At 38.9% G+C, this 15,681-nt stretch overlaps 1 protein-coding gene across 7 annotated transcripts in view; it reads left to right on the top strand.

Annotated features, from left to right (window-relative positions):
- FBXW7 (F-box and WD repeat domain containing 7) overlaps nucleotides 1–15,681 on the top strand; it is a 195,604-nt gene that overhangs the window by 78,538 nt on the left and 101,385 nt on the right. For 4 of the 7 annotated variants that reach the window (XR_011325037.1, XM_069785258.1, XM_069785243.1 and 1 more), the window contains exon 2: nucleotides 3,309–3,866. Coding sequence is in view for 6 of the 7 variants with exons in the window: in XM_069785243.1 (XP_069641344.1) it covers nucleotides 3,309–3,866 (558 nt within the window). In the remaining variant the exon portion in view is untranslated. Of the gene's footprint in view, nucleotides 1–2,294; nucleotides 2,407–3,308; nucleotides 3,867–4,639; nucleotides 4,885–6,663; nucleotides 8,470–15,681 lie in introns of those variants that run through there. The other 3 variants (XM_069785267.1, XM_069785303.1, XM_069785298.1) reach the window with 3 other exon arrangements.

Raw genomic sequence — 15,681 nt, 5'->3', positions numbered from 1 at the left:
TCAAGTAAGTCCTAAACCAATAATTGATGCATATATTTAAAATAATGCTCTTAATACTGAAAAAATGCGATTAAAACTTTTAAGCTTCATTCCTGGCTATTTAGAGAATCATTTGTGGTGGAAGCTAAAATTGCTAGATTGTGAAGATGTAAATCTCATGTTTGGTCTTTTTTTTTTTTTTTTTTTTTAATTACTGATTTTTATGGGATTTAATGCTTAAAAAAAATGCAAATCTTTTCTCTTTTCATGAGAAAATAAGATGTAGTGTTGTCATGTTCAAGGCCCAAACTATGTCGCAAGCCTGATAAATAGGTTGTACTAACCTCAGATTATATATGCAACCAAATTTGACATTTGATGAAATGGAATTATTACACATCACTCCAATATGCTAAGGTTTCCAGGCTTTGGGAAAAAATGTTAAGTGAAAACATTTCTCTTAGATGCCATGAAGAGTGCACTCTTTCTCAAGTGCTGCTTACTATATATAGAAAATTAAACACATTCAGTTTTGATGCCCCTTGCACTCAAGGTTGGAGTCATTAGCTTGTGGTTTGGGTCATGTGCACCCCAGTGCCATAATGCTTTTTTTCCACTGGTAAAAGCAGGAGTCAGCACAGCCTCTGCTTGCTTCCATCATGTCCTTGCCTTGACGTGTGGAGCTTAATTGTCTTTTACTATTAGCTTCTGATTCACTGATTAGAGCTAATTGCTAGTGGACACTTTCTTTGGAACAATATTTCAGCTTCTGAGCTCATAGGGGTTTATTTGGGGGTGTTTTGGGTTTGTGTGGCAGGGTTTTGGTAGTGGGGGAGGGGCCGCAGGGCCAGCTCCTGTGAGAAGCTGCTAGAAGCTTCCCTGGCTCTGAGTCAGACCCACCTCTGCCCAGGCCGAGCCCATCAGCGACGGTGGTAGCGCCTCTGGGAGAACAGATTTAGGAAGGGGAACCGGCAGTGAGTAGGGGGATTGGAATGTGAGAGGAGCAGCTATGGAGACACTGAGGTCAGTGAGGAAGGAGGGGAGGAGGTGCGCCGGAGGAGGGGATGCCCCTGCAGCCCCTGGTGAGACGGCAGGCTGTGTCCCCCCAGCCCATGCAGGGGGAGCAGATGCTCCTGTGGGTGGTCATGACTCCATGGGAAAGCCCACGCTGGAGCAGTCTGTGCCTGAAGATCTGCGGCCCGTGGGAAGGACCCACGCTGGAGCAGTTCGTGTAGGACTGTCTTCCATGGGAGGGACCCCACGGTGGAGCAGGGGAAGAGTGAGGAGTCCTCCCCCTGAGGAGGAAGGAGCAGCAGAGACAAGGTGTGATGAACTGACCCCAACCCCCATTCCCCGTCCCCCTGTGCCACCATGGGGAGGAGGGAGAGAGAACCGGGAGTGGGGTTGAGCCAGGAAGGAGCAGAGGGCTGGGGGGAAGATGTTCTAAGGTTTGGGTTTACTTCCTAATATCCTTGTTTTGATTTGGTTGGTAGTAAATTAAATTGATTTTGTTTCTTCCCCAAGTTGAGCCTGTCTTTTGGCCATGACCATAATTGGTGAGTGATCCCTCTCTGTCCTTGTCTCGACCCATGAGCATTTCTTTATATTTTCTCCTCCTCATCCCACTGGGGCCAGGGGGGAGGAGTGAGCGAGCGGCTTCGTGGTGCTTTGTTACCGAGCCCACGACAGGGGGCAGTTGTCATCTGGGTAGATATGTGGAAACTTGAGAACCATGTCTTTGGGATGTAAGTAATGTTTCCCCGAGGAAGAGGAGACAAGTGTGCAGAATCCCATCTATGAATCCTTCTCAGTGCAAGACTTGAAAAACAGCTGTAAATGTGTTTCTGTGGCTTTTATGGTACAACACAATGGAAATTATCTTGGAGTTACTGTTTCTGGTACTTTCTTCCCTCCTCACCAGTAAGCTGAATGTTTTTACAGTTGTCGTGGAGCAAAGTTGGGGTTTATCTGTTCAACACCTCCATCATCCAAGGCTCTAGGTTTTTTGTTTTGAAAAAAAAAAACTTTTTTTTTTTTTTAAACTGTAAGACATAGAGGACTTCCTAAAAAAGGAGGAGAGGTGGGTGGGAGAGGTTAGGAGAATATCTTCCTGTGTTGAAGTACTCATGGAAACGTACATCCTTTGCTCCTACTCCAAGGAGACTCGGTAGTTTTGCTCCCTTCCAGTATTGTATTGTGCTTTCTGAATCTCTCTCTCACAGTGTAGCCTGCTGCATGTGTGGTGTGGTCTATGAACACCTGAGGACAGTGGTTCTATACACAATGAAAAAGCTAGGTTTTTTCTCTTTGCACAGATTTTCATGTGCAACCTGTGAATCTGACTACTTGAGTTCATGTCTGACTTCACCTACTCAACACATCACTTGAATCTAGGGGAACTGGAGTCACAGTGTGCCAGCATCAAAGGTTGTACAGCTGGAAATCTAATACCAAATTTAAGATCTAGCTAGACTCTGTTATATCCATCTGTTCTTGTATGCTGTTTGCACGCATATGTGTAGCCAAATGTGTGGACAATTTGGAAATTGCATTAGTATTTTTCAATTTCTGTTAATATGCACCTAAATTTGGCAATTTTTTAACTTCTCAGAGTCTCATTTAACCAATTATTGTAGCTTCTTAGAGTTTGGAGAACTTTACTGCTATGAGTGATTTTTTTGCTAGGCGAGGTATGTGCCGTTTCCGGGCTGCGCGGGCTGCCTAGCGATGTCTACTTTTGACCACTGGACATTTCTGTGGCCAGTTTAAGACTTGGAACTGATAAGGCTATATTCTTTAGTGGGTGTTCTCTTTTTCATTTATCTAAAAGAAAACCATAGTAACAAGAAATCCAACTTTCAATTATACCTGAAAATATGCCTGCTCTTAAGGCATAAGACCAAAAGCAGTTCATAATTTGTGAATAATATATAAAGTCTGTAATCAAATGAGTGGGAAAATAGAATGCAATTTGAAAATCATCTTTGTCCAATTTTTAGCAAGTAATGTCACATACTTGGATCTTCTGTTAACATGTATGTTAATGGTTCTTGTGGATTCTCTAGGAGGGCAAGCAGTTCTGAATTTTGCAGAATATGGTGCTTACAGAGATCATGATCAGACTGTTTGAAAGAAGAAATAACTGTCTTGCTACAAAGTTGTCTGCAGTCTGGGTTTTTTCCAGTTGTCTGTCAAGTAGAAATTATTCCTTGTTTCTTGAAATTTGAAGTTGTCAGGAGTAATAAAATGAAATAAGTTTTTAATACTTTATATAATAAAAAAAAAGTAACTTCTGTAATTTCCCACTTTTTCCTTTTTTGTCTCCTTAGAATGTGAAAGCATTTGCATCTTCAGATAGCCTAGCCAAGGTCCAAGAAGTAGCAAGCTGGCTTTTGGAAATGAATCAGGAACTGCTCTCTGTGGGCAGCAAGAGGCGACGAACTGGTGGATCTCTTCGAGGTAATGCTTCCTCAAGCCAAGTAGATGAGGAGCAGATGAATCGAGTCGTAGAAGAGGAGGAGCAGCAGCAAAGACGACAACAAGAGGAGCAGCACATTGGGAGGAATGGGGAGATAGGAGGAGAAGAACCTGGATTTGATGACAGGCATGAGTCTCAGCAGGAACAGTTAGAAGAAAATAACAATAGACTTATTACAGTGGATGAAGAATCCACTTGTAACCAAGAGGAAGAAGATGATGAACATGCTGGTGATCAAGAGGAGGAGGTGGAAGAGGAGGAGGAAATGGATCAGGAGAGTGATGATTTTGATCAGTCTGATGACAGCAGTAGAGAAGATGAACATGCTAACAGTAACAGTGTCACAAATTCCAATAGCCTCATGGACTTGGCCATTCACCAGTCATCGCCATTCTACATAAAGACAAAGGTGAGAAACTACATTTTTTTGTGTTATTAATCCTTGCTAACTCTGGATTTTGGAAAATAACTTGCATATTTAACTTAAACTAAGGTTTTACAATGAAGCAAAGATTCTGCTTCCTAAAGAGCTCGCTATGAAGAATTTATGCAGTCCACAAAAACTATACTGTTTTAATTGTTAATAATCAAATTATTTGCATGCATTTGACATGAGCAAATACTCCTATATATTTAAGGAATGGAACTCTGATGTCTATCTTCAAAAGATCAAGGTGATTCTTTATAAGTTAGCATGTAAAAATATTTATACACTTACTAACACCCTCCTGGCATTATTTATGATATTTTCCTTCTCGAAGTAGGCAAGAAGGAGGGTGAGCAACTGTGCATATGTGGTGTTCTCTGAGAATATCTGGTTCATTTAGATGAAAAAGTTGTAATGAAAAAATAGGGTGGAATGTTACAGAAACATCAAGTTCTTTCTTCTGGCCAGGTTATAGTGAGTTCATTGACAAAATACAGGTTAAAAAAAAGTGTGTTAGCCAGTCATTCAGGTAGAAATCATTACATAATGTCGTACGGTATCCTGCTTGTGAGGACCTTGTAAATTGTGTGCAATGATTGTTGAGAACTTCGGATTTGTAATAAGAATTTGGAAATAAATATTCGTATTTTTATTGTTACTTATATCACCTAACACTTTAGATTTAAAAAAAAATGTTTTTGGTGTATTAGCTCCAGTGTACGTTAGTAGTTCACCATATTTTCCAAATTTTTCAGGAAGGAGGAATTCTGTTAACTCTTAGCAGCAGCAGCAAAAACTGAAAGAATAATGAAAGTGGTGATACTAATAAAAAAGAGGAGCAGGCAAGTGTTCTTGTGGAATAATAATGTTCCTAAGCCTATGTACCAATTTCTTTTTCTTAATCATTAATTGGTAATAGAACACCTAGTGTCCTCTCACCTTTCAAAAAACAAAATGACAAAAACCCCTCAAATTTTTACAATGCACTTTAAAAGAAAAAGTGATGTAAACCAAAACAAAACCTCAAAAAATCGATTAATGTAAGTTAAGAGGGTTCCCTATGTGTTTGACTAGGAACACAAATGTATAGAGATGGAGAATCAGTCTTGAAGATGCACTAGAACAGGTAGATAGGATGAATATTTGCTTCTGGAAGCTGCAGCAATATGATTTTGGTAATAGCGATTAGTTTGTAATTCACTTGTTAGTTGAAATACTTTAAACACACATCTTCGAGTTTTTGAAAAGTCATAATGTTTTAACATGAGTCTTTAGTAAATTATATAATTTTCTATTGATAATTCTACTGTTCAAGGTACTGAAGTATATGCTTTCTGATTTGGAATGAAATACTGTTGTATTTCATGTCATTCAGTTGGCTTTTTACAACTCAAATTCTTGTTTTTATTCCAATGCTTTGGTTTTTCCAGATATAGTATGACTTACTGAGTATCGTATAACAACTTGCATACAGTATGGACTTGATATTTAATGTAGGAAATGCTTACACTCAAAAATATATTTTTAAGTCTCTGAATTGGAAACTTTTTGAAGTGCTTTGTAAATAACCATGCTCAATTTATATACAGACAGAGCAGAGCATAGTTTTCAGTGGTGGTCAGTTCTGAAGGTTTTTTTAAATCATCTCCAATAATGAATACAGATTTCTTCTTTCTTTTTTTAAGACGTATTTGACATAAACTGAACAAGCTGGTTTAGCCTGAAGGAAGTTGTCTGAAAGATTTTTGTATAGATGCACAATTTCTGTGTGGTCTGATAGTCGCTTTGCATATTGTTTCCATGCAGCGCAGGCCATTTTCGGCTGTGCTCTGCCCCCAGGCTGTGGTCCTGCAAGAACTGTTGGGGAGCGACGTAGCGAACCGTATTTGGGAATTGTTCTTGATTCATGGTGCAACTCTTATTTTAGGTAGTTTTTAACTGTGTACCTGAAGGATCAGCACAGGTTAGAAAATGTCTTGAGGTGATACTGCTCTAGGTCATGGTGACACAGTAAGACTGACATAATGCAACATTCATGTTGCCAATTCATTAATAAACCAACATTTAACTATAGGAGCACATTCTATGTTAAGAGATGTTGTAGAAATATAGCTGTGCTGGAGCATGAATGAATTACCAGAGTAAAAATAAACATGACTAATTAATATGCTGGTTTTAGGAAGAAAAAGGAATGTTTGTAGACTCATCAGCTGTATTTACAAGTGATTTCTGGTTCTACCTGTTGAAGTGAAAATAGTCTTATCCTAGGACACTTGAACCTGATAGTCTTATTTTTAGCTTTTCAGATATGCTTCTCAGCCTTTGTAGTCTAGTACAGTTCTTGTCCTAACTGTGACTGAATTACCTGCTCCCTTGCTGTATGCTGTACCCCTGTGAAACTTGCTTTGCGCCACCGGTATTGGCTGTGATGGCTGAATCCGCTACTTACTGTTTGTGTGTCAGATGTAAACCTGGCTCCTCAGAAGCATGCATTCCTGATCCAACACAGTTGCTAGTTTGGTCTGGTTTGATACGTAGCAACATTGGCAACACACAGTTTTCATCACTACCAAACGCCAAAAGATAATAGTGAGACTGAATAAAATAGCAACTGCTACTGCCGTAGGTGTCGTTCTGCAGCCCATTTCAACTTTTTGATATCTCTGTTCTTTGTCCTTCTACTTTTTATTCCTTTCCTTATAAACTACTGAATAAAGTCTCTTTCTAATCTAACTTTTTTTTTTTTGCTTATTGGTCTGTGGGATCCTGTGTGGTTAAGGAAGGAAATGGCAAGGTTCGGGCGTAACACCACAATGTATCCTGCTTGTGTTTGCTGCCTGTCACCTGGACTTCCACTTGACAGCAGCAAGCTCGCTGTGTTCTACCTGCTAAACTTCACCAGAAGCATAAAAACCATTGTATTTATATGTAAATACATTTTATATATATTCATATTTTAGGTAATGTTTTTATAATATATATACACAATTATATATAAATATTTGCCTCATACTACTGTTCTGTGCAAATAACTGAGATAATTGTTGCCATAATGTTGTGAAAATGTTATGACTAAAGGGCATGTGCACTTGAAATGAGAAGGCCAGTGATTCAGGAGAGTCTTCATTGCATTCACCAGCAACACCTAGGAATCTGGAAGGGTCCTTGTGGTTACCTGTATGATTTCCTGCATAAAATGTTAAGCTGCTCTGTATTGACTTCTGGGCAAGCTAAAGCATATTTTTAGAAAATTTAGTGTGTAAACTTCTGCACCTTTACTCTACTCTGCTGCTTTCCTGTTACCTGTCTGTCTTCATCATTACAACTTATTTTCATGTTGTACTGAAGAGCTGTTTAACAAAGCGGGGTTTTTTTCCTGCATACATAAAGCAATCAAGTTCACTCCAGAAAGGTCTCTTAAATGTAAATAAGGAGGACACTGTGTCCGTTGGGCATATTTTTCTATTTTTTGTTCTTGTTATGATACTTCCCTGTACGCTCTCTCTGATTTTTTTAACATCCATCTTGAATCTTAGCTATCAGAACTGAGTTTAAAACTCCAGTAGCAACTGCGCCAATGACAATTAAAACTTGTTCATGCTATATATCTACCCGTTCATATAACAAATGATTCTGTTAACGCTTTTGACTGCAGCATTGCATTGAGATTTCATGTTTGACTGATTTGTCTAACATGATGCAAGCCTTTTTCAGAGACCCTTCTGTTCTGTAAGTATGGCCTGTGTCCTTTGTACCTAGAGATAAGAATTGACACTTGGTTGTGACTAGAGTTTTCCCACAGCCAATGTACCTCATCAGATCCTTTACTGTTTGTTAATTTTCAGTCCAATTGATCTGTGTCCTATTAAATGCTGTCATGTCTGTTACATAAAAATACTAGATAGCTCAGGAGGGCAAAGTAAATAATATGTGCAGGACTCTTAGCAGAAACATGCGCTTCATGCTGATTCTTCACTGATTGCATCGCATTTGTGGCATCCATTTCCAGTGCTCTGTGATGACTTTGTATCTCTTGAGTTCCTTAGGAGTGGTTATGTAACAATTAACCACAACATAAGCAAAAAATACATTCACAGTGTATCACATATTTCATAGCAACTGCCCTTAAATGCTTTTATCCCTCAGTACATGTGGGATTCTGTAGCACTGCAAGGACAAGAACATATTACTGGTAGTCACTGTCACTGGGAAATAGCTCATGTAAATTAGCATTCTTGCTTATTTCAGATTGTTTGTCTACCCGTTTTCATACTCTTGAAATTGTAGTAATAACAAATACATCACACCAGCAATATTTTATTTTTGTCAAAACTGGTGTTTGACATAGGTGGTAACCAGCATGCTTTTATGGAAAAAATGGCATCAGTGCTGCTAATTGTGTTCTATGTCAACCATTGCATTAATTTCTCTTGGACTGACACCTGGGTTTCAGCCTCTGGTTATCCAAGTTGCAGTCTGTTTCCTGTTCTAAGTTTTTTCCTATATATTGTTAGGTTTATTTGAGATTTCTGAAATATTGATTGTTCTAATTCTTAAAAATTATTTTGATCATAATATATGTCATCTTTACCTCAGTCCATTTTTTGTGTGTCTTTTTGTTTGCTTATTCTTTCTACAATTCCCAGTTTCGTAGTTTTTAAATACTAATGACTACCATCTTCAATATGCTTTAATCTTTTGTTTTAATGGAGGCTTTAGGTTTCCATCAAGATGAGTTGTTTTTCTTTAACTGCTGTGAACTTTGCTTATTTGGAGGAGTATTGGCTTCTTGATTATTTTAGAAATTGTTTTTAAACAGTTAAAATAATTTACAGGTTCATTCAGCTTTGGTTTGGATTTGATGTGTTTTGTGGGAAGGGGAAAAAAGTCCTGATCACTTACACCCAAGCTACCATGAATTTAACTTTGTTCTATAAATTTTTCTCTATCTAAAATTCTACATTACATAATACTTCTAATATTAAATGTGTCTAATGTTGAAGCCACCTGAGGAAACAATCACTTTGAAAAAAAATCTAAAAATTTAAACCCATGAATTCCTGAGAAGCATTAGTTGCATTCATTCCAGCAAATATTGTCACAGATTTTTATGATTAGGCAAAATAACTACTTCATATAAGACTAGCAGATGTGAGGTCTCCAGAGGCAGATATATACGTGCTCTAGGACAAATTGTGGTATTAAGGAGTGTTTCCTTTCTTACTCTTGCTTGCATGCTTGAAGTTGGTCTCTGGCAAAAGAGGAAAACAGAAGATTATACAGAAACTAATAGATGCAATTTACTGTGTCCATGGCAAAAAGTTGTATTGTACGTGTAGGAAACAGTTGTTGGGAGATATCCAAATGGTAGCCCTCTTTCACCTTTAAGTATACCTCGCACTTCAGGCAGATGCCATCTTGAATTTTCATATAATTTTTTCTTTTCATGCCACACCTTCCCATTCGAAGTGGGATTCCAGGAGCTATTTCATATTTCTCCACAAATTGTGTTTTGAGGGGAGAATACACCAAAAGGCACTAAAGGTATTTTCATGTATTCTGTAAGGATCTGAATTTTAAAATCCAAGTGAGCGGGTAGAGCAGGAGGATTATTAGCTGGTCCCTGGCCATTTTTCTTGTTCTGGGTTTTGGGAAACACATTTGTCTGTTCTGCTTGTCTGGATGGAAGTCTAAAGGAGTGTTTGAGCCTGTCTATGGGAGATGCTCAATCCTTCTGCACAACAGGCAGTGTTCAAAAAGAGTGTAACAAAAGCCCTCTTACTTAAACATTTATTTCCTTTTCTTCTCTAGAGGCTGTCATGAAACTTGGCAAATTAGGGTATACGAATGTGAAACATTATTTCCGTGCTAACTATTTGGATTGTGATGGTGACTCTTTATAAGGGGTCAGACATTCTATACACAGAACCCTCCACTAACTTTTCAAGTTAGTGGCCTCTTCAAATGCAGGTTTGCTTGTTGTAGGATTGTGGGCTGTGATGGTGATGGTTTTGTTGGTTAACCAGAGCTTTCTAAGAACCAGAAAACAGATTAGCTAAAAAGAAGATGAAAAATTTCTGTATAGTTGGATCTACAACCACAAAACCCACTTTGATACCCCTTCAGCAGTTGTCATATTTGAGCATTTGATTCATTACTAAAGGTTATGATTTTTTAATAGATGTCTTTCATATATAACATACAGAATCATAGAATTGTTTAGGTTGGAAAAGATCTTTGAGATCATCAAGTCCAACCGTTAACCTAACACTGCCAAGTCCACCACTAGTCTATGTCCCTAAGCTGCACGTCTACATGTCTCTTAAATACCTACAGGGATGGTGACTCCACCACTTCCCTGGGCAGCCTGTTCCAATGCTTGAGAACGCTTTTGGTGAAGAAATTTTTCCTCGTATCCAATCTAAACCTCCCCTGGCACAACTTGAGGCCATTTTCTCTTGTCCTGTTGCTTGTTACTTGGGAGAAGAGACTGACACCCACCTTGCTACAACCTCCTTTCAGGTAGCTGTAGAGAGTAATAAGGTCTCCCCTCAGCCTCCTTTTCTCCAGGCTAAACAACCCCAGTTCCCTCAGCCGCTCCTCATAAGACTTGTGCTCCAGGCCCCTCACCAGCTTTGTTGCCCTTCTCTGGACATGCTCCAGCACCTCAGTGACTTTCTTGTAGCAACAGGCCCAAACCTGAACACAGTATTCAAGGTGCAGCCTCACCAGTGCCCAGTACAGGGGAACAATCACCTCCCTGCTCCTGCTGGCCACACTATTTCTGATACAGGCCAGGATGCCATTGGCCTTCTTGGCCACCTGGACACACTGCCGGCTCATATTCAGCCGGCCGTCGACCAGCACCCCCAGGTCCTTTTCCTCTGGGCAGCTTTCCAGCCACTCTTCCCCAAGCCTGTAGCGTTGCATGGGGTTGTTGTGACCCAAGTGCAGGACCTGGCACTTGGCCTTGTGGAACCGCATACAGTTGGCCTCAGCCCATCGATCCAGCCTGTCCAGATCCCTCTGTAGAGCCTTCCTACCCTCAAGCAGATCAACCCTGCCTCCCAACTTGGTGTTGTCTGCAAACTTGCTGAGGGTGCACTCGATCCCCTCATCCAGATCATTAACAAAGACATTAAACAGAACTGGCCCCAATACTGAGCCCTGGGGAACACCACTTGTGACCGGCCGCCAACTGGATTTAACTCCATTCACGACCACTCCTGGGGCTCATCTGTCCAGCCAGTTTTTTACCCAGTAAAGAGTACACTTGTCCAAGCCACGAGCAACCAGTTTCTCCAGGAGAATGCTGTGGGAAATGGTGTCAAAGGCTTTACGTATAACAATGGCAAAAGGCTGAGAAGCAGCTTAATTTTCTTGTAAAAATGGTGTACTTTGATTGCAGCATCCTCTGATTCCAGGTACCATACTGTCTGTTTGTGTGTAAGTAACGGTGCTGTTCCAAGAGTGCCTTTTCTTGGTTGTTCATTGACCCTGGAGAGTGGAGGCGGGGGAGATAGAACAAATAAGCTATGTTGACTTAGGTGGAGCTAGCACAGGATGTACCACAGGAAGACCTGTCCCGTGGAGCTTAAATACCCATCTCTCATGTTCTGAAACAAACCTAAAGCCCTGCTCACATATGTAGCTTTGAGCTCTCAAATAGCACAGACTGGGACAGAATTTTTTACTGCGAGGTGCTTGGTCCAAGTTGGTATGTAGAGCCACAAGGATAGAAAGGATTTATTTTTCAGTGATTTTTGGCTTTGTATGGAAGGATAGCATTAATTTTTAAAACTAAAGAATACTAAGATTACACTGGGCAGTTTGTGCATATGTGAGGTGAAAAGGGACTCCTGTATGAAAGTCTGCAGTTACTCTCAGAATAATAGACTACAAGCTTTGTAGGTGTAGGGGGAAATAAAGGATGGTTAGAGAAATTTTTTGTTTCGTGTACAGGCAGTACACGAAATTGAGAAGGTTGGAATATTTTGTGTAAGTGGAGCAGTGGTTTTGGAACAGTGTATGTTAGTATTTTTCTCCTTTTCTGAGCAGCAGAGGGGGCTGCTGTTGCTTTGCTGCATCCCTGCAGAGACTTAGTGGTGTTCTTTGCAAAGGTTTTTCCTGCTGTTGCAGCTAAAAACTTGGAAGCATTTTTTTTAAGTCTAGGGAATACATACAACTGGAACAGAAGGACTCATTTTTTATTTGTGAAGAAATCTGTTTCCAGTATATGAAATGATGTAGGAATATTTCCTTTAAAAAATAAATATTAGACACTTTCAGATGGCTTGTGTGATAAGAATGCAGTGTATAGTTCTCTGCTCTGAGTGCACAGGAGAAAAACTTTATACTACAAAAAGATTCTTTTTTTAATCTATTTTTTGCAGGGATCACACATAGGGTTTATAGATTCTTCATACTTTTCATCTTCTGAGCTGTCTAACAGTTAATTCTTTAAAGAGTTTTTAAACTAATAATTCAGCTACAGCTGTGACAAAAAGGATGCATGTTAAGAATTGCTCTGATTGTAAAAAAAATAATAATGCATTGGCAATATAATTTTTTTTCCTCTTGCTTTTCCCTGGGATTCTCCTTTTTAATTAAAGCTTCTTTTACATCACTCTTTAAAAGCTTAGGAACTGGCAAATTTTCTCCTTCCTTCGTTATTCTGAACTACAGTAGTGAAATACAATGAGTTAAGATAAGTAAATGACTTAAGATAACAATGAATGGTCTTTACAACTGCCAGTCAAAATTACTTTTGCATTACCATGACAGTTTAGTTATTTTGGAGCAAGCTTTGCTGGTTTTAATTTTTTTTTTTTTTTTTTTAGTTTTCTGATACAGAGCCTTATTTTTATATTGGACTGGAGTAACATTAGAACTATGCATACTCTGAGATTACTATCAATCAACACTTTTAACCTTTGACTTCTTTCTCATTTATATACTACACAGTTTAGTTGATAATGATTCCAAGCATGCAGGATCATTTGGAAAGGTCATGCAACTGTCATTAAGATGTAGTTTGTTTAATATTAAAGCATCCATGGAAGGAATGCAGATTCTCAGTGTCTCTGTAGATAGCAAGGTTCTTCCCCATCTGTCTTATCCTGCAGCATGCTTCATTACTACAAATACCAACAACACTTTTTTTGAAAAGTACTTCTCACTTGCTCTGCTTTTACTTGGCTGTGTTAAGTAATGGCTTCATTTGCTGCCCAAGGCTAGCAGAGGTTTGGCTGAATTTTTGCCTTTTGTAAGTAGAATTGCTCCTACACCTTCACTTGCAGGTAAAACTGGTGTTAAATAATTGCTGCTCTGTTAATTTTCCCTACTCTGTAAGCGGATCATGAAGCTTGCTAATTGATATGTGGGCTCTGCTTGTAGTAATGTGGTTATCCCTGATAGAGTTTGTGTCTTATCTAAGAACTTGGCTATCTAGTTCAGCTTTCTCCTGCGAAGTTCTTGAAATACCTAGTAATTAAATTTAACTGTTATGTTAAAATGTCATTTGCAGTCAAAGGACAGGAATTTCTTCTATAATAAATTATGTTTTTTCTTTCTCTTAATGAAGGGTGTCTTACCTCTTTTCACTATGATTCTTACAAATATTACTACAGAATTAAATGACAGTGCTAATGTATAATTTGTGAAGTAAGTAATTGTGTATAGAAAGGAAAGTCAAGAATCTCGGTGCCTGGGAAGGAAGAAAAGTAGTTTAAGAGAAGACTGATGCTGACAGTTTGGGTCACAGTTTTGACTACAAGTTTATACTTAATAAGTAGATTTTCATTGATTTTTCCCCCCTCCCCCCATTACAGAAAGATGCATGTTTTTGATGTGGAAAGAGGTAGTGCTGATTTAGTTTCTCATTTAGTTTCCTATTACAGAGATTGCTTACGAGACTAAAGACCTAGCTGAGTAAGGTACAAGCAATTTTCTACTTCTGTGCCAGTAATTGAGGTCAGTCTTTCAACTCCAGTCAAGGGATTTACCTCAACTAGCCACGCTGGAAAATAAACCTACAGAGCTTTTTGACTGTGCTAGATTTGTCTGTACAGGTATCTGACTTAATGTACAATTGCACCGTCTTTGCAGTGAAGCCTGCATCTCAGAGTGTATGCCATCCTTATTTCCTGGTGGTTCTTACCAGACACATCCAGTAGTTTCTCCTGGACATATGTATAATTCTCTTGTAGCCATGTTGGTTGGTTGTTCACAGGCATATTTCTAGTAGTTCCCTAAAGCAGAAAAGATGCCAGCCACCTTTGGGGGGGGGGGGTGGGGAGGGTGGAGCACGGAAACAGCCTCTTGGTTTAGACTTGCTGAGAATTGATGCATTGCCATGAGGTTGTATTGATTTGAATTGTCTTTTATTTGCTTGGCTTATGCAGAGCTCCTTAAAGGCAGGTATTGGAAAGGAACTTGCCTGTGTTTCTCAAACTGCCATGTTGGTTTACTTTGTGTAGAATAAATTAAACTGATACCTTCAGGATAACTACTTGAAGCAGTGTCTTGTAGTTGCACACTTTTTCATAGGCTTTGAAATCAGTGTCAGTGAGGCACCTACGTGGTTTTTGCTATGCATCTTTGTTCGTAAAATGAAAATGAGCTTCTTAAAAAAAAAAAGAAAAGAAAAAAAGAGAATTGCAGTAATACTATTTCAACTCACCAATTATATGGCAACAACATTATGAAGTAGAAATCATGAAAATGTGCTTAAGAATACTTTTGGTACACTTACTGTGTTGGGATACATGGCTTGTCTAACAAATACATTTGGGAGCTCTGCCCCACTTAAATATGCCATTTGTTCCTTATGTTGTTCTTGACTATGTGGCAGGTGCTGTTGCCTGATGTGATGATTACCCCAAATATCTCCAGTCTGTATTGATACAGCTGTATTTACTGAGCATTTTATCAGCAGATGCTGTTGCTCCGAGTGTCAATTTTAGGCTGCTTCACCGTTTGGGGCTTAACTGAAGTTGATATTACTGGTTATGAAACTTGATTCAAATGGTGAATCGAAGTGTGAAGAAAGTAAAACGTTTGCTGGTGAGTTAGTTTTTGGGTTTGTTGACACCCCCCCCCCCCCCCTTCCCAAATAGATGGTGTTAAATATTCTTTTGGCTATGAATTTGAAGTGTATGTTTAAAAATGTAAGTTATCAGTATATTTCTTGTATTTACTGATGTTTTACATTTATAAAATTATGAGACCTGAAATTAGCTTAGAGGTCTGGAGGAACAGAAGGTGATCTGAGGACCAGAACTACGTTTAACAGCTGCTGCAGGACTAACATTTTTTTCCTGATGCATTACTCGCTCACTGTAATCTGCAAAATAGCAGTATGTCTCTCTGTAAGAGACTTTTCATTATCTGCAGAACACGTTGCTATTCAGCAAGCTGTGCACAGTAAAGTAATTTACATATCTTTACAAATTCTTGAGTATAAGGAGGAGAACTAGACAGTGTCAACTTCTATGCTAGTTTTAATCATTTCTGAACAGGCAGAATGCTTAAACCCAAAATTTCCAAGCTGTCTCAGCAGAATGTTTGAACAGACAGTGTGTAATGTCTATTGACAAAGGATGATTTTTGACACATGAACTGTTTTTATTTGGTAGTATATGGTGTCTGATCTGTGCATGAAGCTATGCTTGTGTAGTAATGATATAATGTGCATTTTGTGTAGATTTATTAATCTGCCATTTTGTTTAGGTTGCATCTGAACGTTTTACAGTTTTCTTTATTGGTGAAATTTCTATTAGAGAAATCCCTATAAAAC

This window comes from Haliaeetus albicilla, chromosome 1, assembly GCF_947461875.1.
Source record: "Haliaeetus albicilla chromosome 1, bHalAlb1.1, whole genome shotgun sequence".
NCBI classification, from domain to species: Eukaryota; Metazoa; Chordata; class Aves; order Accipitriformes; family Accipitridae; genus Haliaeetus; species Haliaeetus albicilla.
The sequence above is the reverse complement of the archived record's forward strand: the minus strand, read 5'-3'. Positions and strand labels throughout refer to the sequence as shown.